The sequence below is a fragment of the Centruroides vittatus genome, unplaced genomic scaffold (assembly GCF_030686945.1).
Source record: "Centruroides vittatus isolate TY-2023 unplaced genomic scaffold, ASM3068694v2 contig_749, whole genome shotgun sequence".
Classification (NCBI taxonomy): Eukaryota; Metazoa; Arthropoda; class Arachnida; order Scorpiones; family Buthidae; genus Centruroides; species Centruroides vittatus.
The window spans coordinates 734,569-760,745 of NW_027122485.1; the positions used below are offsets into that span (position 1 = coordinate 734,569).

At 35.3% G+C, this 26,177-nt stretch overlaps 1 protein-coding gene and 2 long non-coding RNA genes across 3 annotated transcripts; 2 read left to right on the forward strand and 1 right to left on the reverse strand.

Annotated features, from left to right (window-relative positions):
* Positions 1-14,015: 14,015 nt before the first annotated feature.
* Positions 14,016-23,223, forward strand: LOC136981266 (alpha-ketoglutarate-dependent dioxygenase alkB homolog 3-like). Its single transcript, XM_067277569.1, has 6 exons — positions 14,016-14,593; positions 15,339-15,386; positions 17,506-17,698; positions 20,182-20,400; positions 22,815-22,916; positions 22,989-23,223. The coding sequence occupies exons 1-6, from the start codon at positions 14,067-14,069 to the stop codon at positions 23,103-23,105; spliced, it is 1,206 nt and encodes a 401-aa protein (XP_067133670.1). The 5' UTR covers positions 14,016-14,066; the 3' UTR covers positions 23,106-23,223.
* On the reverse strand, positions 15,564-16,274 carry LOC136981236 (uncharacterized). Its single transcript, XR_010881668.1, has 2 exons — positions 16,203-16,274; positions 15,564-16,061 (listed from the first exon to the last, which is right to left on the reverse strand). It is a non-coding gene; the product is annotated as an uncharacterized lncRNA (long non-coding RNA).
* On the forward strand, positions 16,390-17,348 carry LOC136981274 (uncharacterized). Its single transcript, XR_010881670.1, has 2 exons — positions 16,390-16,709; positions 16,851-17,348. It is a non-coding gene; the product is annotated as an uncharacterized lncRNA (long non-coding RNA).
* Positions 23,224-26,177: the final 2,954 nt, after the last annotated feature.

The window sequence follows — 26,177 nt, forward strand, 5'->3', positions numbered from 1 at the left end:
GTTGACAGATCCGTTACGTCGAAAAATTTCATATACATTATTCAGCATAACGCTAACTTAAAAATTTCCACGTTTTTAATTTGTTATTAAAAAAATTGTCTCGTAATTTTAAAAATTTGTTAAGTTGATTTTAAAGTCGTTAATTAATTTCCGAGTGGAAAATTGAGTCGTCTATTTTCAGCAAGAATTGTAAAAACAAGAACAAAAAAAATTAAAATAATAATAAATACATTTAAAATCGAATAATAACTTGATTTAGCAAGCCCATTACGAGTTCGGCCAGGCACACAATAGAGCGACCGGATGGTAATGTACAGGGCCCGATATATCCACACTGTCTGTATTCGATCCCGGGTATTTCTAGCGATAAGCTACCATCGTGACAGTTTGGCCATCCAATCGTGTTTAAGAACATGCTAGTATACAGTAATATGCATCGATATTTTGTATTTAAATTAGTGTACGAGTATATGAATAGGAGTTAAAGTTATATTGCTTAGATGTTTTTTCTTAACTTAAGATGTGCACTATATCCATCATTGAGACGGCCGGATGGCCGAGCGGTCAAGGTGGCAGCCTACCGCTCTGGGGGACCCGGGATCGAATCCGAACGGGTCGAATAATCCCCAGGAATTTTTCGGGGGGTGGTCCGTTCGGATATGTCGGGCCCCGTCCCTCACCATCCGGTCGCCCCATTGTGGGCCTGGCCGAACCCATAATGGGCCGTCTATAAGAGGCCCTCTTAGTGCCCACAGGGCGGAAAGAGTTAAAAAAATATATATATCCATCATTGTGGATAACATAAGTATATTAAGGCGAACTAACCTTTCGTTCGTTATGTTGGAGACACTGAAGCCGTGAGCCCGAATAAGAATTAGAAAATTACCAATCCAAAATGCATTCTTAAATAGGCGAAATAAAGAGAACTGTTTTAATCTCGGTCTCTGCTAGTTGTGTATTATTAAAAAAGACGTGATAAATATTACTAGTCTGACAATTGGAAGAAGAAACCTTCACTTATAACTTTTCTCCAGCCTGACGAAATAGAGTCTGTCTCCTCGAAGTTAACTACCGCCTATTTCCCGAAGGCTTTGTACATTTCTAACCTTTCAAGTTCTTTCGGCCGAGGCACTATTTTCTGTCGATGGCGTCCTTTTCCTTTCTATGGAGTGAGGAAATTCTTCTAAAACCCTACAATTTTCTCGGTCCTTAGCCCAGAAATTGTAGTAAGCACAGAATTTTATCTCTTTATAGATGGAACAGAGGGCCTTGTGGTATATGACTACCACACCGTGTGATAGAACTGCCTGAGCTGAAACATTTGAAAAGGATAGATATCTACAAATCGTTCGAAATAACGACAGCATGAACATACATAATCCATTATATGTTACTGTAGGCCTGTTATGACCCAATTTAGCAAAATCGCTGTGGAAAAAATTGCCGTTATAAATACGGTGACCATACGTCCTTTATTTAAGAGGACAGTCCTTTATTTCACTGTTCTGTTCTCTGACTTTATTTATTTTCTAAAATAGGCGTTTTGTCCTTTATTTTGTAAAGTTGACGCAAAGTTTAAAAAATTTTTTTAAAATAATATATTGAACAAGTTAGTTTCGTGTAGGCCTACGCCATCACGACCAGCATTGTCATCGTGTCGTGCATTGCTACATAGAGCGCGGTGGTGCAGTGTGTCGCCAACCGAACGGCCCTTTGAAAGTACCAGGGGTGGACACTCTTATGGGGATTTTTGTGATAGTTTTTTAACTCTATAGTTGGTGGATAATACACTTGGAGCGTTGGTGAGCATTCGTCGCCACTTGTCGGCAATCTTCGGGGCTCGAGCACGTGACATTTTTACTGTTGAGTTTCCCTTCTCTTTATAGTACACTCCTTTTCTCTGGACAGTACACACGTGGACATCGCATCAATCACTACACTTTTACGCAACGTTAATTAGTTACACAGGGACTGCATGTGAGTTTTTAGTCTTATTTCTAATTTTTTGTATTTAGGTATTATTTAATTTATATTTTGTAGACCATTTATCGTGGCACCCAAAAGAAAATGCATTTTTAATCAAACATTACAAGAAGAATTTCCATTTATTAAAAAAGGAATAACGGATAGTGACGTAAAATGCAACAAATGTTTAGCCAGCTTTAATATTGCGAATAGTGGCAGATCAGCAATTACACAATATATTCAGACAGCACCAGCGTTCTTTGTGCAGCGAGAGTGTACCAAAATGACGTCACGACCAGTGTTGACCAATTAGAAATCAGTTTCCGTGTGTTCGATGTAAAGCGCTTCTCGAGCTCTGCATAAAGAAACGCGGCCACAGAAAAACACAAAACAGCGGACATACGAGCTTCAAAAAACAAATCGTTAAACTCTTTTTTCGTTAATGAAAATTCCGATGACAACCTAAAGGCTTTAGCACTAAAAGAGACATCTTGGTGTTATTACTCAAAACAACATAACTATTCATTTCGATCAAATGACTGCTCTTCTAAATTAATTAAGAAATATTTTGAGGAAAAGTATTCTTGTGCAAGAACGAAACGGAAGCAATCATTTGTAATGTTTTCGCACCATATTCTTTTGAATCAATTAAAACTGACTTAAGCAAAACAAATTATATAACTATTTATTCGGATTGTTCGAATCATGGTAATACTAAATTGTGTACAATTCTGGTCAGATATTTTTTACCCAATTGCGGTGTCAGAGTAAAAGTTTTGAATATAAATAATCTTGCTGGAGAAACTTCAGATATATTAACAAACTGCATCAAGGAATCAGTCAAAATTTGAAATTACTAATAAATTACTCGCTTTGTGTGCTGACAATACCAACAGCAATTTTGTTGGTTCCCAGAGAAAAGGAAAGAATAATGTTCTATTTAAAAGGCAACAATCAAGTAAACATAAATTGATATTAGTAAAAATTTATTCACATTTCTATATTGACACAATACGAGTAGAAGATTTGAAAAAAATTTGTGATGACGCAGAGGTTCAATATAAAAAGCTTCTTGGTTACAGCAAAACACGCTGGCTAACACTTTTACCAGCTTTAGATAGAATTTTACAACTATTTAATCCATTAAAATCATACTTTTTGAATATGGAAAAATGTCCCACAATTCTGAAAAACTTTTTCAATGAAACATTAGCAGAGGAATGGTTATTATTTATTCATAACCAAGCCTCAATATTTCACCAATATATATTGAAAGTTGAATTACAAGAAATTTTAATGTGCGAAACATCCATACTTCTAAAGAAATTAAAGCTAAAGTTAGTTGAAAAAAAAAAATGAAGGGTTTCTTCCTATTGTTATTAGAAAAGTGATTTTAGCGTTAGAAAAATCAGAAAATATACAAGCCAAAAAATTCAATGATGCTGTGTACACATTTTATCAAACGTGCATAGACTTTTTTTAACTCTTTCCGCCCTGTGGGCACTAAGAGGGCCTCTTTTAGTAGGCCCATTATGGGTTCGGCCAGGCCCACAATGGGGCGACCGGGTGGTGAGGGACGGGGCCCGACATATCCGAACGGACCACCCCCCGAAAAATTCCTGGGGATTTTTCGACCCGTCCGGATTCGATCCCGGGTCCCCCAGGGCGGCAGGCTGCTAACCTTGACCGCTCGGCCATCCGGCCGCTACCTAGCCTAGCCTAGCCTAATCTAACCTACCCTAACCAAAAGTTCAATCCTCATAACAGCTGTTTGGGAAGAAAGGTCGGCCGAATGTCGCGTCCGGTGAGTAGAAGTGTCACGTCCGGGTGGTCACAATCGGGAGTCAAATCCATTGTCATCGACCGAGTGTCACATTCGGGAGACAAGTCCGTGGGTCACGACCGAGTAAGAGAAGCCACGTCCGGGAGAAGGTGTCGAGTCCGGGTGAAAAGTGTCGAATCCGGTAAGAAAGTCGCATCCGGATGAAAAAGAGGAAATCGAAGAGGATCACCGCCTAGGCCAAGGGAACCGCAGCTGTCTGCAGCAACAAAACCACGGACAGCACGGTCCCTCAACTTCGGCGGCTCTCTCTTCTGATTCCTCCCCGTTCTGACTTCGGCAAGGCGGTGGCGTCGCCGTCGCGGGCGAACGGGCAGAACGCGATCAACCAGAAAATGTCAACTCGGACGAGCTGTCATTTTCTACATCCGCCACAGCAAGGTCTGTGGCCGGATGACCCCCGAAGACCTTGGCCAAGTGCACTGGACCCAAAGTGTAGCGTCGCATGATTCCGACTCCGGGAGGATGCCACGCCACGCGCACTTGGGGAGAGTCTTCTTCACCCGCTGCCTCTCGCTCGTCGAGCCCCCGCTCCTCCAACGGCACGGAACGACAGACTCGTTCCACGTCGTCCGAGGAACCCCCTCCCTCCGGCGCCACCGCCTGTCTCCGCAGAAACTGCTTCCAAAGCCGCACCAACGTCGTCATTCTGTAAAAAAAGAAAATTTGCAATTAGTCTGGTGAAAACAAAAGCTTAAATTAATGCTTAAACTCTTCCGAGAAAAGCAAAATGCTGACCGCAGCTGCCTTTTTAAATTTAAAAGATTCGAATCCGAAGCGCAAACGGCCGACCATCGAACGATGTGCCGAGATGTCTTCTGGGACCGATCCTCCAAGTAATATTAAATAAATTCTTACGTCTATGGTTAATATGGACTAAGACTTACCTGGAAAATCTTTAATCTTCTCTGCAAAAGTCCTCAAACCGCAAAAAACAGCACGCAATCGAAGAGCACAACAAAAGCACGTCCGACCACAACCAGAAACACAATCGAACTGCGAATCGTCATGCGTGACGAATTTCGAACAAACGTTAAAAGACGCGTCAACAATGTTTGAATTAGGTAAAAATTCGAATTCAAAAAAATCAATTTTATTTTTTAAAAATTAATTTATAATTTTTTTTCTTTTTAAATTTTGCTTCAACCATTTTCTTGTGTTTGGAATTTGATAAAGAAATTATCTTCCGCATTTACATGGTGCAGAATGGCCACCGTGGAGAGGTAAAAGATGATCTTTTGAAATTTTACGTCTCGAGGCTTGACCATCTCCGAAAATTGCCCGAAATTCGGTTTGAATACGTTGATAAATATCTTTTTCGTCCGTTTTCGGCCATCGGATGAAATCAATCAAATTCTTAGGATTTCGATTGATTTCGCACAATATTATTTCGCTTTACGGAAAGATTCATCGGTCGCCGTCGGGGTTGCGGGTTTCGCGTATTAATGCAACGTCAAATTGGATAAAGTTAATATTAAAAATACCGAAAAACCTTTATAATGAACAAAATGAACGAAAATGAAATCCCAGACAACGGGAAAACCGACAAGGAGAAAAACAGCTGAACCGGGGAGAAGCCACCATTCTTTCTCCTTGAATTTCTGGCTTTTTAAAGGATCTGTCCCCTAAATTATTAATTTGATCGGTTAATCAATTTGACACTTCCACTCGACTTGGTCCGCAAGTGTTGATCCAACTTTGAAACTTTCGTTCGCCATGATATTTTATTTTTTGACGGCTAAGAATTTTTTTTTTTTTTTTTTTTTGCCTTTATTACTTACAACGCGACAATTTTGCTTTCGAAGGAATCTATATTTATTTCCAAATTTTGTCATGTCTACGAGAGTCAGAGTCAAAGCTGGATGTTTTCCATCGGCATTGCAACCCGTTAGTTCGCGTCGACCCGTGACCTCAGGGGACTGCAATTGGAAAAAATTGCAGACTTCAAAATTCCCACTGTCTGTCTTAATCTCGAGAATGGAGTTAGATAAAATCCGAGACCAGAAATGGAAACCTTGGGAACGGGAGGACCAATTCTGAAGTTAGAAAGTAAGTAGAAGTAAGAACTATATAAGAACTTCCGATGTAAACCGGAAGTTACGTTTTTTCAATTCAAAACTCCTCCTCCCCGAAAGCAATTAATAGATGACCGGCACGACTCTATTGTTATAGAAAATGTATTATGTACAGGGGCAAGCCACTACTAATTTGAGGTGGAAAGCACATGTTTTAAATTAAATGATTTAAAAATACGATTAAAATTTGCATCCCCGGCATTGTGACGGCGTTACAATACATAAACAATTGCTCGTACAGTAGACCCCCCTATAACACGGTAGATAAGTTCCGTGTTACATGAATCCGTGTTGTACGAGTCACTTAAATACATGAGCCAATCACAGTCCGGCACGTGTGCAGTTTAGGGGTTACGGCTGTTTGAAAGGTTTTCTTCCATAAAATTAATCGATGCTAGACTAATTTGACTCAGCATTTCTAAATCACGTATAATTTTTTGGGAATAATCCATATGAACTATGCTATAAACTAAAAATTGTAGGATTACTTAACGAATGTGCACCGTTCGACGACGCCATTGCTTAAGCTTGTTTTTGTCGCGGAGTGGCTCATCGAACGGCGGGCGCGTGTTTCCTGATCAGCAAATTTTTCGCAGAAAAATAACTTAACTTTGGAGACATCATTAATAAAAATATAATTTTTATGGCCGTTGAATAATAAATGTTTTTTAGTAGGTCCAGTGCTCGTTTTAACTCAACGGTTTGTACTAGAGTACTTAGATATCAAGGTACTCTAGTTTGCACAATATCCGCTATTTGTCCAGATTCGTCCAATTCTGTCGCGACACGAGTCGGCGATGACGTTTTACCGTGTTATACGAGTCTCTTTTAGCGTGTTATACGAATTCGTTATATGAACCCGTGTTATAGGAGGGTCTACTGTAGTTGTAGTTTGTCTGTGAAAACTTTGGCTTCAACTTGTGAAAATATTTACAATGACAAACTACATTTTGTCGTGTTATGAACCACAATATTAAAGTTAAAATCCTTCTAACTTGTAAGAAGGGATTTTTCGAAATTCCCCGCGGGGGGAGAAGGAGAGCATTAAGGCTTAACCGGAAAAACGGCTTCTACTGTACTATTTTAGATGCGATTTTTTGTTTCTGGTGGTAATAACTTAATCTCCAAATGTACAATATTTACGTATTACGATTTTTCAACCAAATTTTCGAATTGTTTTAAATTCGAATTTGTTACTACATATTTGTTCGATTATAGAACAATTGCAAACGTTCTAGAAAATTGATCAAATTAAAAACGTTCGATTGCATTAGATTCTCACTAATAAGCGGTATGTGTAAGGCAAGTGATTTTATATATTCGGGGCTCAACTGAGGGCTATTTCTATCAAATTGCAAAATCCTCGCGGGCAAAGCCGCGGGTAACAGCTAGTAAATATATAAAAATGTAAATACGATTTTTATTGTTTTACTTTAAAATGTAATTTTATAATTTAATGAATTTCGAACTTTTTATTGTTCAGCGCGTCATTGGTCGTAGTATCAATATAACAATTAACAAACAACACTGCAAGCAACAATACTCACAGAGACAATCAATCTGAAAACCGGTGCTGTCCAAACTTTTATTTAAACAAGTAGATTGAAAAAAATGGCGGTAGGATTCATTTATTTAACTCTAATTCTGCGATTATTTGTATCAGTGATATTTAAGTCGGGATTTGAGAGTACGCAAAACTGCTGATTTATTCTTTATGTATATAAGTTTTCACTATTATTTTCTTTCAGGGTCTTTCCAGCAAACACTTGTGTTGCTTGTTATGCAGCAATTGCCGCAATCCATTCACTACAAACGCCGATAATGAAATAAAAGTTTATTGCTCACATTGTTTTCAGGCGGCTTCTGACACCAGATGCGATACTTGTGAAGGAAGTATTCATACAGGTAAAAATATTGCTAACTTAGTGCCATTATTAACATCATTAGACATTAGGTCAAATTTCATCTTTCTTACAGGCAAACAGTGCCATGAAAACTATCTCTGCGGAAACCATATCGTAAATAGCACCATACCAGTAAATAATTACATATATTCTACCCCGTGCAACGAGCAGAAGTTTTCTACTCGGTGCACCAGATGCACCGAACTAATAACTACAGATGGTGTAAAATATGATAACGGACAATGGCATATGAAATGTTTTATAAACGATCGCATCTCTCTGGGTGGAAATCGAACTTTAAGGAGGATGCACACATGCGGCGCGGCAAGGAAAAGCGGTGACGCAAACGCGTCTTCGCCGCGCGGCATCACGACCACACAAGCGGCAATCCGTTTACATTTCGGCGTATGCGTTCAGTATTCAAGATGGCGAACGATATCGACGCACCGCTATCCACGTGTTTACAAATTTTGTTTTGTACGGCTCGTTTTATTTAGCTGGAAGATTTCGTCGAAGATTCGAATGAATGTTTTGGATTAGAGATATCGTATTGGCAAGAATCTTGCCGAGATATTTTGTTGGATCGGTAAAGAACTGATGTACAAAATAGGCTTATTCTTCGATTAAGATCTCTCGATAAAGAATACTATTTCGAGTAAGATTCGGTTGTTTTGTTCTTTAAATTAAATGATATATGATTACTGTATCTGTGTAGAATTTGTGTTAAATTTATTATTCTTTCCTCATTATTCTGATGTTAGTTATCTCGGTTAACCACGTCGAACTTTCCGCCATTAAAACACCACGTGATTGTATTTTCTCACGTGACTGCCAGACGAAATGTTATTGGCTGATAGAAATGCGTCTTGGCGGCGGCCGCCGCGAAAGATAGAATTCGACCAACTTTCGCGGCATGAGAAAAGCGGCACGAAATAGACCTCTGCGGCGAGAAAAAGTGACGTCATTCTGCCGCTTTTCCTTGCCGCGCCGCATGTGTGCATCCGGCTTTAGAGAAGCTGGAGAAACATCTGCCAGACGCGAAAGACCTACCACAGGTCGGTTTCTAGAATTCTTGTTAGTTTATTAATAATCACAATTATTGTAACTGAGGTTTAAAATCTATTTACTTTCTAACTTCAGAATATAGTGCATGCCACAACTGCAATAGTGACGTAAAGGGAATAAAATTTTGGATTGCTTCCGAAAAATTCCTTTGCGACAAAGGATCGCGAGAATTTTTTCTGGTTAATAGAAAGTTCTATTTTGCCAAGAGACGCCACACTTGCAAAAGTCTGCTCGCTCTCTCACAGTCTTATTCCAACTGCGTCGTCTGATGTTTTGGTGTTGGTCGATTTATGACCACTTCTTCTCTTTACATTTAAACAATTCGTTCAAAGATTAAAATCGTTCGATTTTTGACTTATTTCTTCAAATTATTCTTTAGTAAAATCTCATAATTTTTATTGTATTAGTCATTTAGGTTGTTTTTTTTAATTTATCTCCTCCACTTTTCCTGTGGCGCCATCTAGTGCAGTTATAATAATTTATTTTATTTTTACGTGTAGAAACAGCATTTCAAAGTCTACCGGCTGCATTATCCGTAAAACGAAGAGATATAAATCATCTGTCTTCATATGGTCGTACGACTTCCAAGATGCGTTTGGCTCCATCGATCACTCCTTGATCCGTAAGTCGTTAAGCAATCGAAGCGTCGACCATTATGAGTCTCCTTGGTAACATTAACTTTTGGGTGGAAACCCCTCAGGTAAAACTCAGCTCATTCCTCAGCATCGTGGAGTTAAACTGGGAGATCTCTTCTCGTTTTTAATCTGGTGTTGGAGAACATGTCGAAAGCTCTAAACAAGCTACCGAAGACAAGCCAGGGTCGGCATACAGAAGGTGTGGTTACCTTCTGTATGCCGACGACCTCACTATCATCTCGGAAACACCTCAACACACTACACAGCTGCACGAATCGGTTTTTAACTTCAGCACCATTTCTAGTCTCTCTCTTAATGTTAATAAGTGCAAACTTCTCACCTGTAAAGGCACAAAAAGCTCAAATAATGGTATCCTCTCCAGTCGTGATTTGGACATTTCTCTGAAAGTCGGCAATTACTCCATCAATCCTATCCCCTCCAAAGACTCTTTTCGGTATCTCGGCAATAAACTGGGTAAACTAAGGAACGGTATCTGGTCCTCCTTTTGGGAATTACTTAACGATATCATGTCACTACTGAACAAAACGGCTTTCAGCCCTCTGCTGATCCACTAAAAGCACCATATTCTCCGCACTTTCATCTGTCCTCGCTGGGAATATTACATCCGGTTGAACGGACTAGGCACCTCTTAGGCCAAAATACTCGGAGAAGCACTTAGATGTGAAGATTCGTGACGAGGTGTAATGGTTTCCGCGAACAGACCGACACAAAATAATAATCGAAACACGTTACTTTTAACAAAGGTACAATTTTATTCTCGCCCGAAAGAACAGAAACAGGTTCTTTATGGATCCCAACTTTACAAACAAAAAATCCTTTTACAGTCGTTCAGTCCTTAAGCCTAACGAAAGAGCGCGCTCAAAACGGAACCCAACAAATTATACGCGTGCAGATCTTAAAACTAAAACTTATCCTACTTATAACTAAGGGGAAGAACAAAGGTATACATGTAGAGATAGAAATAGACGAAGATTGAAATACTTTGGTGGGATACCGCTCCTGAGTCCTGTTTGATTTTTATAGGCTTCCCGGGTCCTTGGTGAATCTCTCACTCTCCCGTCGTATTCTTTTCTTTTCCTCTGCTGCTGACTTATACACCCCAGTCGAGATCGCTTCCTTTTCACACCTTCTCTCTCTGCAGTCCAGTCCAAAAATGATTCACTTTCTCTCGTCGAGACCCTCGGCGTCGTCCCTTCTATTGTTCTATTCGTTGTCACTTTCTTAGAAACGATAATTCCACCCAAAGGGTAAAAAGGAGTGGTGGGGAAAGTAAAGGAGGATAGATAAGACAAAAGAAACAAAGGAATTGCTAACACTAACTTATATTACATATTAAAAACATATAAAATACGCGAATAATATGGCCGACGGCCACATAGAGATTCGTCCGGAAATACGTCGGTCTTCCCAAGCAGACCGCACGTGCTGCCTCCACTTCTTCCCAAAAGATGGTGGACTCAACATCCCTGACCCCTGGACATGGTGCTTTGCTACGCAGATCTCCACATCATTGATCTACTGAACTGCGATGATGCGCTAGTCCGCAACGCCATTCGTAACGGAATTCTGCTACTAATAAAAACTAGATACCGCCCTTCCCCTGATGCCTACACCGATGAAGACAGCACGATACTTGATTATCTAAATAGTCGCACGGAACATAGGAAGAGAGCAACTTTCATTGATTGCTCCGATCCGACTGCCATGATTCCGAGATACATCCGTGATGCTAACGTTGGGATTAATATTCAGGAAGGACACTTTTACATCACACAGTCGGATGGCACGGGCTTACGTAATCGCTACCGTAACACCATTTGCGAACAACTTAAAACCTATTAAAATCGCGCATGACAGATGGTTGGTGTAGCAGTGAGAAGGACCAAGGGAAAGCTATGGCTACGTGTAGAAACAGCATTTCAAACACCTGGATAAACTTTCCCTCCCTTTCGAAAGACTCCTACGCTTTCGCCTTATAAGCCCGGCTGGACCTCCTTCCTACCAAATCTAATCTATTTCGGTGGAGGAAATCACCCACAAGCCTCTGCTCCGACTGTAGTGACCGCGAGTCAATTCACCATATTCTTTCAAAGTGCTACCAATATATGCCGTTCAGACGCGAGCTGCACAACAAAATTCTGACTCGTATAAGCAAAACAATACACTACAACAACAATGGCCCTGGCGTTACGGTTTCTATTGACAAGTCGATTGACGAGCTGGGTGATGACAACCTACGCCCGACATCGTCATTCGTGACGACACGGAGAAAAAGATCACTATCATCGATCTGGCCATCACGAGTCATTATGGGAAAGAATGCCTCAACGCCTCCCGTCGGAATAAAATTGAGAAATACCGTCATATTGGGGACCATTTTATTGCGAGAGGATACCGGGTAGTCATCGACGCTATAGTTTTTGGCTCCATGGGGAGACCGATACCCGGAACACAAAGCTTTTTAAACTCTGTGGCTCTCCTGTCAAATACTTATCCAAAATGCACAAATTTATAATTACTGACATCCTGAAATTCGCGCATAAAATTGAGGACAGATGTGGCCCTCGGCTTACCTCTGTCATCAGGTAACTTTCCCCTATGGTTTTCGGCGTCCGTTAATTGATAATGTATGCTGGGGCTATTTATATTTGTATATTTTTAACAACTTTTGTATATCATAGCATCCACATCTTTCGGTTTTGTGTATAGTCACTTGTTATGTCCCGCTAGTCCGCCGGTTTATTTATTTTTTCTTTTTTTTTTAGTATGCTACTTTTGTACACTTCTCCTTTATTGTAACAAAATGTAACCCAATTATGCTTAATCTGGTTTTGTTATCCTACCTACCTTGTTATGTCCCTGAGGCACCATCCTCTGGACAAATTACACATGCTGTCTGTATACTAATTATTTGTATGCATGGTACTTTTATTTTGTTATTTTGTACAGTTTTAACAGAAAATAAATATGGTTCGAACCCAGCCGGTGACGAACTAGATGAATTTTTTAATTATTATTTGGCAGCTTAATGTTTAAAATCGTCGGAGATTCGTGCACAGTTGCTTTCAAATTCCATTTTTGCAAAAATAATATTCGAAGTTCAGTGTTGAATACGATGCTTTCGAGTTTCTTATTTATCATTTTATTTATTATATATTTGAATATGGACATTAATTATTAACAGGACAACTGAATAAGGACAGTAAGGCAATAATAATTCTTATTTATCAATTTAATTCTATGTTTAGAACAGGCGTGCACAAAACTTGCAGAAAAAGTTCTTCGACAATGTAAACACCGAGCGGTAAAAATATATTTGATAAAATGAAACCTCGGCGATTCTTGTCAGCTGAAAATCGAACCCGAATCACCTGCACAGCAAATGAGTATTCTACCATCGAACCCCGATACCTACTGGGTTCAGTTGACTATTACTTCTAAAACGACCTCGATGACATTCATCATCTTTTCATAGAAATTCCACGAAGAAATATCCGTTGGCTATTGATGAGTCACTGTGATTGTCTTACTTCGAATCAATTAACTCAACGCAACATGCGAACGGTTGCTTAATTCCTATCGAACGACTAAGACACATTTATTGCAAGATACAGTAGAGCGTCGAAAATTGGCGTCAATTGGGGACTGGGGTTGTTCCAATTAGTCATTTGTTCCAATTTCCGACTTTGTACGAAAAAATATATTAACCGGTCCGATGTTCAAATTTTTCTCCGTTGCGTATCGCTTCCTGTTGAATTTTTCTCCGTTGCGTGTCGCTTCGCGTTGAATTTTCGTCGATTTTAAGCCTAACGAAAATTTTTATAATAATAATCGAGGCTATCGTATCGTTAAAAATTATTTCTTTATTTTGTACAAACAAAATAAATATATTGAAGAATATAAAAAACATGAAAATTATACTTTAGAAGTAAATTTAGTATCAAAAACGTTCGATTCAGCACGACACAGTCCGACTGAAAATCGTTCCAATTTCCGGCCATTTCAATTACCGACGTTCCAATTTTCGACGCTCTACTGTATTATTCAGCTTGTCAAATGGAAGCGTATAATAGTCTGCGTTTCAAATTATCAACTACTTTACCCTTTTTTTTTTAAATATTAATAGCAACGAAAACAAATTGAACTCTGTGACTGATCGCTTGTGTATTTCGGGTAACGCGAAAATGCTGCAAGGCTGAGTGAATCGTCTAAGTTGATCGTTGAAAGTGAAATAATGTTGAAAAAATTCACTGAGGATTTTAATTCGAATTCCATGTAGAGATGACGCCACGACGAGCAGAATACTCCCTTCGTAAGCGAGTGATTCAAGTCTTCTCGATTGAAGGAAATTTTATTTTTGCGATTTTGCTCGCTACAAATCATTAGAAGTCATTACAAACGAGTTTAACATCGCAGCACAACTAGATTTGTTAAGAATTTGAGATACTGAACGAGGCTAAGGTCACAGATTATAATTTATAATTTGTGACTTCTCCGAAGGTGGCAACACTTTCGTCTTTGTTTTCGTTTCGTTTCGGTGTGATTTCTGCGACGACAGAAAATGAGCTCGGATAAGAGACGTAGAGCGAGAACTCAAGGGAGGTTTAGCGATCCTCGGGATGATGTTTCGAGAAATAAAGAAAAGAGTAAACGACCTTCTGGTCATTTCGACTCACGATTACATAATAATGAAGCTCAAAGCAGTTATGAAAATGTGCAGTCGACAAACAGCTGCACTTTTGTAAACAATGTACAAAAAGTTAGATGCAAAAATTTATCAGAACAAGTATATCAGTTTCCTAAAGAGCTAGGTCTATTGGATTTCCAAACAAAAAACTGGACAACTGATCAGAAATCTTTAAGTGATAATTCTTGTTTGGACCATGGAAAAATGCACCAAGAAAATCTTGAGAAGAGGGACAAAAGTTTAGAATATGGAAATGATCTGAGTTATAATATGAAGGAAGTAACTCTGGCAGATAATTCAGAAGAAGCGATGGAAAGTGCAATGTTTACAAAAAATTTATTTACGTACGAACCAACAAAATTAGAAGAAGCAGTTAAAGAAAAGAAAACTAAAAGGATTAGGTAATTTTAACCCAATTTCTTTTTTTTTTTAAAATACTAGTTTTGATTAAAAAATTTATTTTAGAATCAACTGCTGACTGTACAAATTTATGGTTATAAACAAGTTTCTATGTATCATCATTGCTTTCTTAATAAATGAATCTAAACTGTTAAATGAATAAATGAACCTAAAAAACTGAACTGTTAAATTTTGTTAATAATTGATTAAATACGGGGTGCTCTTAAAGTCCACATGCAGTTTTATACTTCTATAACTAAAGATGTATAAATGTGAAAACAGTGGAATAAGAGGCTAACTTTCAAAGCTTTTTTACATAATTTTATAAACGTAGTACTAATTTATTTTATTTTCATACTCTCTTTAATAACTTCAAATGCTGACAATCAAAGAGAAAGTAAACAATATGCGTTGTCTTGCAGAATTAAAGTTGACAGATGTATCTAGATGACGAGCGAGTTAAGTTAGCCCGTGACAGAATCTGTATGTGTAAAACAAACTGTCATTGGCTTATCTGCTTAGCTGCTTGCCACTTAGATGTGACCAATAACAGTGTTAGGTCTATTCTTTACGAAGAGCATATAATGAACAATATTCTTTCTTCTTACTAGCTATTATTGACTTTAATTTTGCATAACAAAGATACAGTTTGCTTTCTTTTTAACTATACAATGAAATTATAAATTTAATGAATTCTAGATATAAATAAATGAATATTCATAATCTAAATTTATTATTTTTCTTTAGTGACCCAGGATGGCATACATTAAGTACTGAACCTTCTGGAAGATCAGAGTATGAAAATGTTTAAATAACTAATATTCATTTTTAAATAATTTGATAATTTTGATATTTTTTCTTTATAATTAGACACACTAAAAATAAAAAATTTTTAGTTAAATAACAAGTAAAAATTATACTCTTTCCATTTCCGACTTCGAGGATTCTATGAGCCAAAACAAGACGAACAAATAGCAAGGAACAACAATTATTTTATTAATTTATCCATATGCATTTCGCCATCTAGGCCTCATCAGTGGATACATCAGGATGTTATTCGTTGATTACGTTTTATACCCAACAGCCGTTCCCAGCATGCATCAACAATCAATCCAGCATTCAAATTAAGTAAATTTACATGTTCGGCGATACAGAAATGTTCTACAATTTTTCTTTCTAAGTTATTTTCTATTCTATACAAAATTTTAGTATTTTTTATATTTATATTACAATTAAATTTTTGGCAATGTAAAAACCATGCTGATTCCGTTCTTCTCAGTCTAATGGCTGCCTCATGTTCCCTTACTCTCAACTCCAATCTTCTTCCGGTTTCTCCAATGTAATAGTTTGGATTTCTACATGTACATGACATCCTATATACGACACCGGCGATTTTAAATTGGTCTCTGGGCGAATTTTCACTGTTCATTATACTAATGATGTTAGACATCTTATTCTTTTGACTCGCAACTATGCATACAGAGAATTTTTTAAAAATTGGTTTATATTTTTCAAAAACTTTAGCAACATAAGGAACCTTTACATAAGAAATATCTTCTATGCTATTTTTAACATTAAATCTACGTTTTAAATATAAATTGTACCACTTACAGAGGATATGTTTCGGATAATCATTTAACTGAAATTTTTTAAACAATTGTTTTACTTCGATGTCTATGTTTTCTTGCTGAGTTGTTCGATTTAGTATCTTTCTCAATTCCATAATAAAGACATATTATGCAAGATATGTAGATGATATAATAATAGTTTATGATTCTCAAACAGTTTCATCCAAACACATTGAAGAATATGCAAATGGATTACATAAAAATTTAAAGTTTACAAGTGAAGATGAACAACAAAATAAAATGAATTTTTTAGATGTCACTATAAAAAGAGAAGAAACAAGTGTATCATTTAGTAAGTATGAAAAACTATGTAATAATGGTAAAACCATTAACTTTAAATCTTACTGTCCTTTAGAAAATAAAAAGAATGTCTTTATTATGGAATTGAGAAAGATACTAAATCGAACAACTCAGCAAGAAAACATAGACATCGAAGTAAAACAATTGTTTAAAAAATTTCAGTTAAATGATTATCCGAAACATATCCTCTGTAAGTGGTACAATTTATATTTAAAACGTAGATTTAATGTTAAAAATAGCATAGAAGATATTTCTTATGTAAAGGTTCCTTATGTTGCTAAAGTTTTTGAAAAATATAAACCAATTTTTAAAAAATTCTCTGTATGCATAGTTGCGAGTCAAAAGAATAAGATGTCTAACATCATTAGTATAATGAACAGTGAAAATTCGCCCAGAGACCAATTTAAAATCGCCGGTGTCGTATATAGGATGTCATGTACATGTAGAAATCCAAACTATTACATTGGAGAAACCGGAAGAAGATTGGAGTTGAGAGTAAGGGAACATGAGGCAGCCATTAGACTGAGAAGAACGGAATCAGCATGGTTTTTACATTGCCAAAAATTTAATTGTAATATAAATATAAAAAATACTAAAATTTTGTATAGAATAGAAAATAACTTAGAAAGAAAAATTGTAGAACATTTCTGTATCGCCGAACATGTAAATTTACTTAATTTGAATGCTGGATTGATTGTTGATGCATGCTGGGAACGGCTGTTGGGTATAAAACGTAATCAACGAATAACATCCTGATGTATCCACTGATGAGGCCTAGATGGCGAAATGCATATGGATAAATTAATAAAATAATTGTTGTTCCTTGCTATTTGTTCGTCTTGTTTTGGCTCATAGAATCCTCGAAGTCGGAAATGGAAAGAGTATAATTTTTACTTGTTATTTAACTAAAAATTTTTTATTTTTAGTGTGTTAATATTACCACCGATCCCATTGGTTTTAATAATTGATTTTATATTTATAATTAGAGTTTATTTTAAGCATGATTTTATTAATGAGGTTCATCAGAAAGCCTATTTCGATCATCTGAACAAATACATCAAATGGGAACTTAAAGAAGTTAATTCATATGGAACAAAATATCCTCAACCAAGAATGGTGGCTTGGTTTGGCCCTTTTCCTTATGGTTATTCTGGAGTGTTATTAAAAACAAATAAGAAGGTTGGATATCATATTTTGAAATAATGTTAACTGTTTATGATATAAAATATAATTAAAATTTCTATTTGTAAGTAATAATTTAGATAATGAAATTTATCAGTACTGATATCAGTTATTAGACTGCATTTGTATAGCATGGTTTAAAATGAATTATATTGTTTCTTTTAGTCTCTTGCTAACATGTTGGCAAATGATAATGAATTTGTGGGTGTACTATAGATTACCACCTATGGAATTTCAGGACTTTGAATATGTATTTGAACTCAGAGGACCGAGACGAATTCAATGGTACCCTATTTTTGGACCGGAGACGAAAAATGAAAAAGTTACCATACTTTTTTAATGCTCTCATGCAGACGGCACCGTAGTTGCTAGTACTGCCATCTTGCGGTAAAGTCTGAAAACCATGACGTCGGACTACGGTCATCTCCAGTAGGGTTAAACACGCGATACGTGAGCGGAGAGAGCGATGCGACTTCCGATCATCGCGCGATTGCCATTTCGGTTAATGTTACTTATGGCAGCGAACATGGCGGCCGTTCCCACTGTTCGTGCTCCCGACTGACCTCCTGGAGGGGAGCCACCGGCAGGCCGCCATGTGCTAAACGTCACTAGTTATTGATTCACGGTAGTTCTCGAACAAAGTAAAAAAAAGGGAGGAAACGTCTATTAAAGGCAATTTTAACGGCAAGCGACGCGACTCCTGATTGCAATAGCGAGGCCGACTTAGAGGAGAGAGCGACGCGACTCCCTATCATCGCGCGATTGCTGGAAAAAAAGTATGATAACTTTATTATTTTTCGTCTCCGGTCCAAAAGTAGGGTATCATTGAACTTGTCTCGGTCTCCTGAGTTCAGATATATACTCAAAGACCCGAAATTCCATAGGTGGTAATCTATAGTATCCCTGAATTTGTTAATTCACATTATGAATACTGGCAATTTGAAATTTCACTGTAATCATGTAGCTTTAGGTTTGCTTATTTAAAAAAAAAACCAGTAGTGGGTAGTTTTGTAGGTAGTTTTTGCTAAGACTTTTGGTAGTTTTATATGGTTTTAATAAATTTATTTTAAAAAGATTTCAACTTTTTCTTTATTATAATAATATCAACTTTGTTAGTTGTTATTTTGGTAAATAAAATTATTTTCTGAGAATTGTTCTTAATATTTGATTTGTATTAATTATAGATAATTATATGTATATAATTGAAATATATTAAAAAGAGAAGATATGACTATGTTGCATTGAGTTTCAGGAATGATCTCTGATGTAATGAAACAAGATACTTTTTTAGACCTTATTAATAATTTTTGTCTATAATTAATTTTATTATTGTTTAACTAATATTCAATAGTAAATTTTTAAAACATTGATAAGTCATATTTTTTTTTTTTTTTTTTTTTTTTTTTTTTTTTTTTTGAAAATAGGCAACTTGAGATAAATTTGTCAACAGAACTTTGCAAATTTGTTCAGTATTTATTGCACAGTAAAGTAAGTTATAAATTGCTATCTTCTGTGCTATCAAAGTTGGAAACCTCCACTTTTCATGTTAGGCACTTCTGAATCAACACTAAATTTGATGCTCATGTTTTCACATGTAATCATCTTCCATGCCATTTAAAGCATTGGAAATTAATATTTCTTGATAGAGTACTGTATGACTTTTTCTGGGATTCTCATCCAAGTATTTATGACATTATTGTAGTAAACTAACAAGATTGAGCTAAGTTAACTTCTTAAACATTTGCTATTATGATTATTGGTCTAATAAAATTACAGTGGAACCTCGCGTAATGAGCATAATTCGTTCCAGAGTCTTACTCGTAATGCAAAACACCCATTAAGCGAAACAATTTTTCCCATAGAAATTAATGTAAAATATGATAATGCGTTCCATGCCAAAAAAAAATGCTCAGATGTTTTATGTATAATGTTTATTCAAAACAAAATTGTCACTCATTATGCGAAACATCACTCGTTAAGTGAGGCAAATTTTTACAATTTGTTTTGCTCATTATGTGAAATACTTGTTGTGTGAAGTGCTTGTTAAGCAAGGTTCCACTGTATTAAAACGATGTAATGGAATTAGTGACAGAGAAATAAGATCCATTGCACCAGAGAAGCTAATTATGAGGTATTACATCAAAAATGTACAGTATCTATTTTCATAGATGCTAAAACTGAAAAAACTGTCTCATATTTGATTATAAAGATCAACAACTGCCGAATTATCGGGCTAGCAAATGGCTATAGTAATATTAATAATTAAAGTTAATTTGCTACTAGAGTTAGGCGTTAGGCGCAATCTCTTGCTAATTTTTAATAATTAGAATTTTAATTAAATAATTTAAATAAATTTAGGCCTAACTGAACTAATTTGAAACTTATAACTCATACATAATTAAGTGATACTAATTTTAACATAGATAAAGCTAATGTTAATTTTTATAGAGCAATATTAATAAAAGTAAGTATTGTTTTAGTTTCCAGAAATTGTGTTAGAAATTAAGAACCAGATAGAGGATTTGTTGAAGTTGCAAGGAAGAACTGTCACATTTAATTCTGTTCTTCTGAACAAATATCGTGATGGAAAGGATGGAGTGGCATGGCACAGTGACAATGAACTTTCTATGGGAGTTGATCCATTAATTGCTTCTGTATCTCTTGGTGAAACAAGGAAATTTGAAATGAAAAAAAAGCAGGTAATTTTTACATTATAAATTTTTGTATTGATTGTACAGAAATTTGACATCATTATCCATTTGTTGATCATTAATAAAAATTGCATACTCATTTAATTATGATATTATAAATTAATGATGTTACTTTTGCATTTATTTCCATATTTTTTTAAGTTTTTTCAAAATTATTATGAAATTTTGAATAAGCAGTTATTTATTGTGAAATTTTCACAATACTAGGCTGCAATTTTTAATTATCTTTTAATTAAAAAAAATCATTTGACATCCCTTATAGACTGGAATCAGATAGATATGGAGAGGTCAGAGACCTCTCCATATCTTATCTGATCTGAATTCTGGCATCTTGTTCCTGTACATCATACTTCTCCTGATAACAATCAGGTTGTGCTGGTCATCTATCTAACTCTGTTTTTGAGAAAATTTTGAATTGAAATCATGAGACTTCTTGTCCAAATCAGAAGTTTGTGTATAGTTAATTGGGGCCTCCATCTCCTAAGTTTTGTATCTGGTCTCAATTTTCATCTATCTAACTCTGTTCTTGAGATTAATGAAAGACAACAGATGGACAACAGTGGAAATGTATAGGTCTGCAAATTTCAAATTGCAGCTCAATAACATAAAATCATTAGTGTGAAAAGTAGACACAGCAATATTATGAAACCATTGATTAGATCTAATTAGCATGTATTTACATACTTATGTATCAAAAAAATTAAAAGTGTTAACAAATACAGTTTGTTTTAGCAAAAATTTTGATTTGATTTGTTGATTTGAATTACCAGTTTATCATTCATATTATATTGCATTTGCATAAACTTTATTAGACCTTATGTATTAGACCTTAGAATCTTTCAAAAAAATATGTATAATTAATCATAACAGGGAAGTTTCATATTTTCAATAAATAAATATATTTTAATTTAAAAAATGTTTTTAGTTTCTAATGCAAAATTTTGCAAAAGTATTTTTTAATATGCACCAACATTATGTATATTTTCAATAAAAGTATAGGTGAGAAGAACAAGTTAAGCTTACTCATGTTCAAAATGCTAGGAATTTTGTCAATATCAAAATTTAAAAATTTTTAAATGTTTTTTATGGTACATTCAAATCTACAAATTTATTTCAAAATTCTTTAATTCAAATAAAAATAAGAATTAATATTAGTATGCAAATGATGTGGGTAACTATGATGATATTTTTTTTTACTAAATTTTTTTTTAAAACCAAAAACCAAATGATCTGCTGGATTTTTATCTTAACTATTTTAAGTCTAATTAATAATCTGAAACAAAGTAATTTGACTAGAGATAGGCAGTTACATTGCTGTCTCATAATAAATTTAATAATTATAAATAAATAAATAAATTTTTAATTTAATTTATTTATAATTATTAAATTTATTATGAGATGGCAATCTAACTGCTAGTCAAATTACTCTGTTTTGGATTATTAATTAGACTTAAAGTAGCCAGATAAAAACTCACAGATCATTTGGTTGTTCTAAAAAATCAAGTTATGGATGTTATTGTGAGATCTGGAATTCCATCAGACTCAAAATTGTAATAATTTTCCCTACTGTAAACATCCTTGATAGAAAAAATTCCTAGCCAAGAAAATATGCGTCCCTGGCTGTATAACTGTCAACTATCCATTGTTCTTAAGCTGTATACAGATCATCTTGCAACTTCAGTTTATAGTTAACGTCTGAATTTGTTATATATTTTTGGTCCCGGGAACACCTATGACCCAAATCGCCATCAACCATCAATCACGTGACCAATTTTTCCAGCCTAAAGCTATAAAAGCCACTTCTTCCCCCCCCTACGGGGGAGTCTCTTATCATCTGCCAGACGAACGCCATTGCAGGTCGTCACCACTCTGGACCTATAGTCCTAGCATCACCGCGCTCAGTAGTGACTTTATAAAAGTGTGCCATTCCCGGATACCTATATACACTTCTTGGATATTAAGTGCTAACTCGATAAGGAACGTATAAAGAGGTATGAACTGAACCTGTAAGCTCTCTCTGAACCCTATGCAAATTAGGGAAATTAGTCAACTTTTGTAATTGTGTCCTTTGTTTAATTCTAATAAATCTTGTTTTAATGGTTAAATGGTGTCCTCTTTGACTTGAATATTGCTTTCACCTTATCGTCGACCCCATCTCACCTCCCATCCACTCGCCCGACAAGAAGAGTCCCGACGCTCGGGACCAAAATCGTAAACTTAGCCATCTTGACAAGTGAAAGGTCAACGACCTGTTGCCGGAAAGGGGAGATACAACTTCCTCCTACCTCCCTCGATCTCACATTATTATATATATTTAAATCTTTTTTAATTGTACAAGTTAGAGTTAGTACATTATTTTAAAAATTTTTATTAATCATATATGTTTTAATATATTTATTCAGTTAAGTTCTGAAGAACCTAACAAGGATTCTGCAGATTATGTAATATATTTAGAATCTGGAAGTTTGCTTTTAATGGATGGTGTTATGCAGCAGGATTGGCTGGTAATTTCTTGATTCAATTTTAATGTGTGTATTTTATGAAATATGTAATAACTAAATCTTATTTTATTTTAGCATAGAGTACCAAAAGAATATCATGATAAAAGTACAAGAATAAACTTGACCTTTCGAACAGTATATCCTATTGATCAGAAAAAGATTTTTCAAAAGTTTTCAAAAAAGTTTGAGTGACTTATTTGTCTGACAATTATTAAAAACAGTTAATTACAACTATACATATAATGAACTTGGAATAAGCAATACGGTACATAGTTAAAAACTTTATTAAATTTATTTAAATTTTAAATTTAATTTTTAATTAAATTTAAAGTTTATTAAAATTTATTAAAATATGCAACAAAATATTGAATTTTATATTAAAATTTTAAACTGTATTGTATATTGTCTGTGAAATCAACAAGATAGCAATCTCAAAGACATTTGTCAAATTACTATGTAAATAAAATTACAGTAGAGCATCAATTATCCGAATACTGATCAACCGAAACATCGGTTAACTGAAAGCATTCCAGTCGGCAAATTCAAATTTCCACTAGTGCTATGGTGCTGCAATATTCGGCTGTCTTGGGCTACTCCAATATTATTTTTGTTGGTGTGTGTGTTTTAGCTGACAATACTGGCACAACCGTGAGAAGGTGCTTAAGGATGTGCCAGTATTTGAATGAGGCTTTTTTCCCATTGTGAGTGGTGAGCTTTGCTTGTTTTGTGTGGTGCTTTTCTGAGGACTGTGTGTTGGGATGTGTGTCCTGCTGAATCGGAACGTTTTTGATACTAGATTAACTACCAAAATATAATTTTTTTTGTTTTTATATTTTTCAATATATTTATTTTGTTTTTGCAAAATAAAGAAATAATTTTTAACCATACAATAGCCATGATTATTATTTTTAAAAATTTTCGTTAGGCTTAACATTGACGAAAATTCAACGCAAAGCGACATGCAACGGAGAAAAATTTCAACATGGGATAGGTCAATATATTTTTTGTAAGTGATCAGTTATCCAAAAAATCAGTTATCTAAACAACCCCAGTCCCAAATTGTTTTGGATAATCAAAGCTCTACTGTGTTATAATTTTACAACCTCTGGTCAAAAGTATGGAAAAATGTTTTGCGGAATGAATTGTATGACATACTTTGCAGTATGTCATACAATTCAACTTAAAGTTTAAAAAATCAGACATTAGATTTTTAATTCTTTTTAACAAAATTTATTTGCAGTCTTGTGCAGGTAATAACAGAAAACAGATGAAAGCAATTATATTAAAAATTTAAGAAACAGCATGTTGAACACTTGAGTAATGTCAGGTAAAAATATGGAATATAGTAATTGCAGAGATATACAAGGTATGTCCCAAAAGTAAGTGTACTGATTTTTTATTTAATGACTGTGCAGCTTAACACATCATTAATTGGTATTTTCACGTTGCTAGATATCTTAGCAGCATATCTAGTCCTGTTTCAAGTTGATTGGTTAAGTCAAATGTGCAATCTCCCTGTTTGTGTAAGACAGTGTTTTAACACTTTGTTATGTTTGAAATGGAGAAAAATCTTGAACAACATTATGCTATCACGTTTTGTGTGAAACTCAAGAAATTGCAACCAAGACATTTGCAGATTTAACCGAAGCTTATGAAGATGCCACTTTATTGAGAAACATGGTGTCAGATGGCACAAAGATAGATCCAGGGTAAAGATGATGCTTATTGTTTTTTTTGATAACTGTGGAATTGTGCACAAAGAATTTTACCTTCAGGACAGACAAATAATCAGGCCTTCTATAAAGATGTCTTGGAATGATTCTGAAAATTGGTCAAGCAAGTCTGCAGGGACATTGCAGAAGATTGGGTGCTGAACCACAATAATGCACCTGCTCACACAGTGCTATCAATTTGAGAGTTTTTGGCCAAGAAAAAATCCTCACACTCCCATAACCTCCCTACAGCCCAGACCTAGTTCTGTGCGACTTCTACCTATTCCCTAAAATAAAGTCCAAGTTAAAAGGTCATCATTTTGGGACAATGGAAAACATCAAAAAAGTTGCAACTGATGAACTAAACACCCTTAAGAAAAATGACTTAAAGTACTGCTACAACCAGCGGAAAAAACTTTGGAACCACTGTGTGACCTCACAAGAGTCATACTTTGAAGGAAATCATTTGTAGTTTGATGTAACTCTTGTATACTTTGACATAAAAAATCACTACACTTACTTTTGAGACAGACCTCGTAAGTATGGAATAAAATAAATTAATATTGCATGGAACCATTGTTGTCCTTTATTATGGCTTTAATACATCTTGGTATTGAAGCAACTAATGTTTCATGTTAGTCTGCAGGTATTTCTGTCCAGTTGATTCAAATAGCACTCTTCAATTCAGACAATGAGGCCAGTTTCTTTCTCGAACCAGTTTCTTCAAACATTCCACAAATTCTCCATTTGATTTTTAAAAAAAACTGTTTGGTGGCTGATCTAAATGCAAAATGTTTTTATCTAGAAACCACTTGTCTACTGTTTCAGCTCAATACATAGTCATGTTGATAAATGAAGTTGGAGTCATCAAAGTGTTCCTCTGCTGTTTTAGCACAAAATTGTCTAAAATTTTCAAGTAAACCTGTGCATTCACTATAATCTTGATAAATTTCATATGAGCAAGTCCTTCTGCTGTTGTGGCACCAGAAACTGTAATTTCGTTTGGAAATTTTGTTTTTGAAACAAAGCATTCTGACAAACTTTTCATTGGGTGTTTTTCTTCAACTTTGCTGCTATTGTTATATCCATATTCCACACAAATATGTGATTTGTCGGAGAACAACTTGTTTCTAATGCATCATATCCCAACTCTGGTAGGATTTTGCCTAGTGTAGACATACTTTTTCTTTTTGTTTTTCAGTCAGTTTTTTATATTTAATCATGTTCATTTAACTTTCTGTGAGTTGTTTTTTTCAGATACATCCATATCAACTGCTTTTACATTCATCACTCATCTTTCTGGATGATTTAAATTGTTCTCTTTTAATGATTTTGATCAGATTTATCTGTGCTATAGTTATGCAGGAACATCCATATCTACATTGATTGGAGACAGTTCCTTGTGATTTGTATTTAGCTATAGTATAATTTTAGACATTGCACTTTGTGAACATTGTACATGTTTTGCACTGATTGCTGATTTTCACCATGCTTGTAATATGAAATTATCAATTGTTTCTTTGCATCACTCAATTCTAGTGTTTTTGGCATA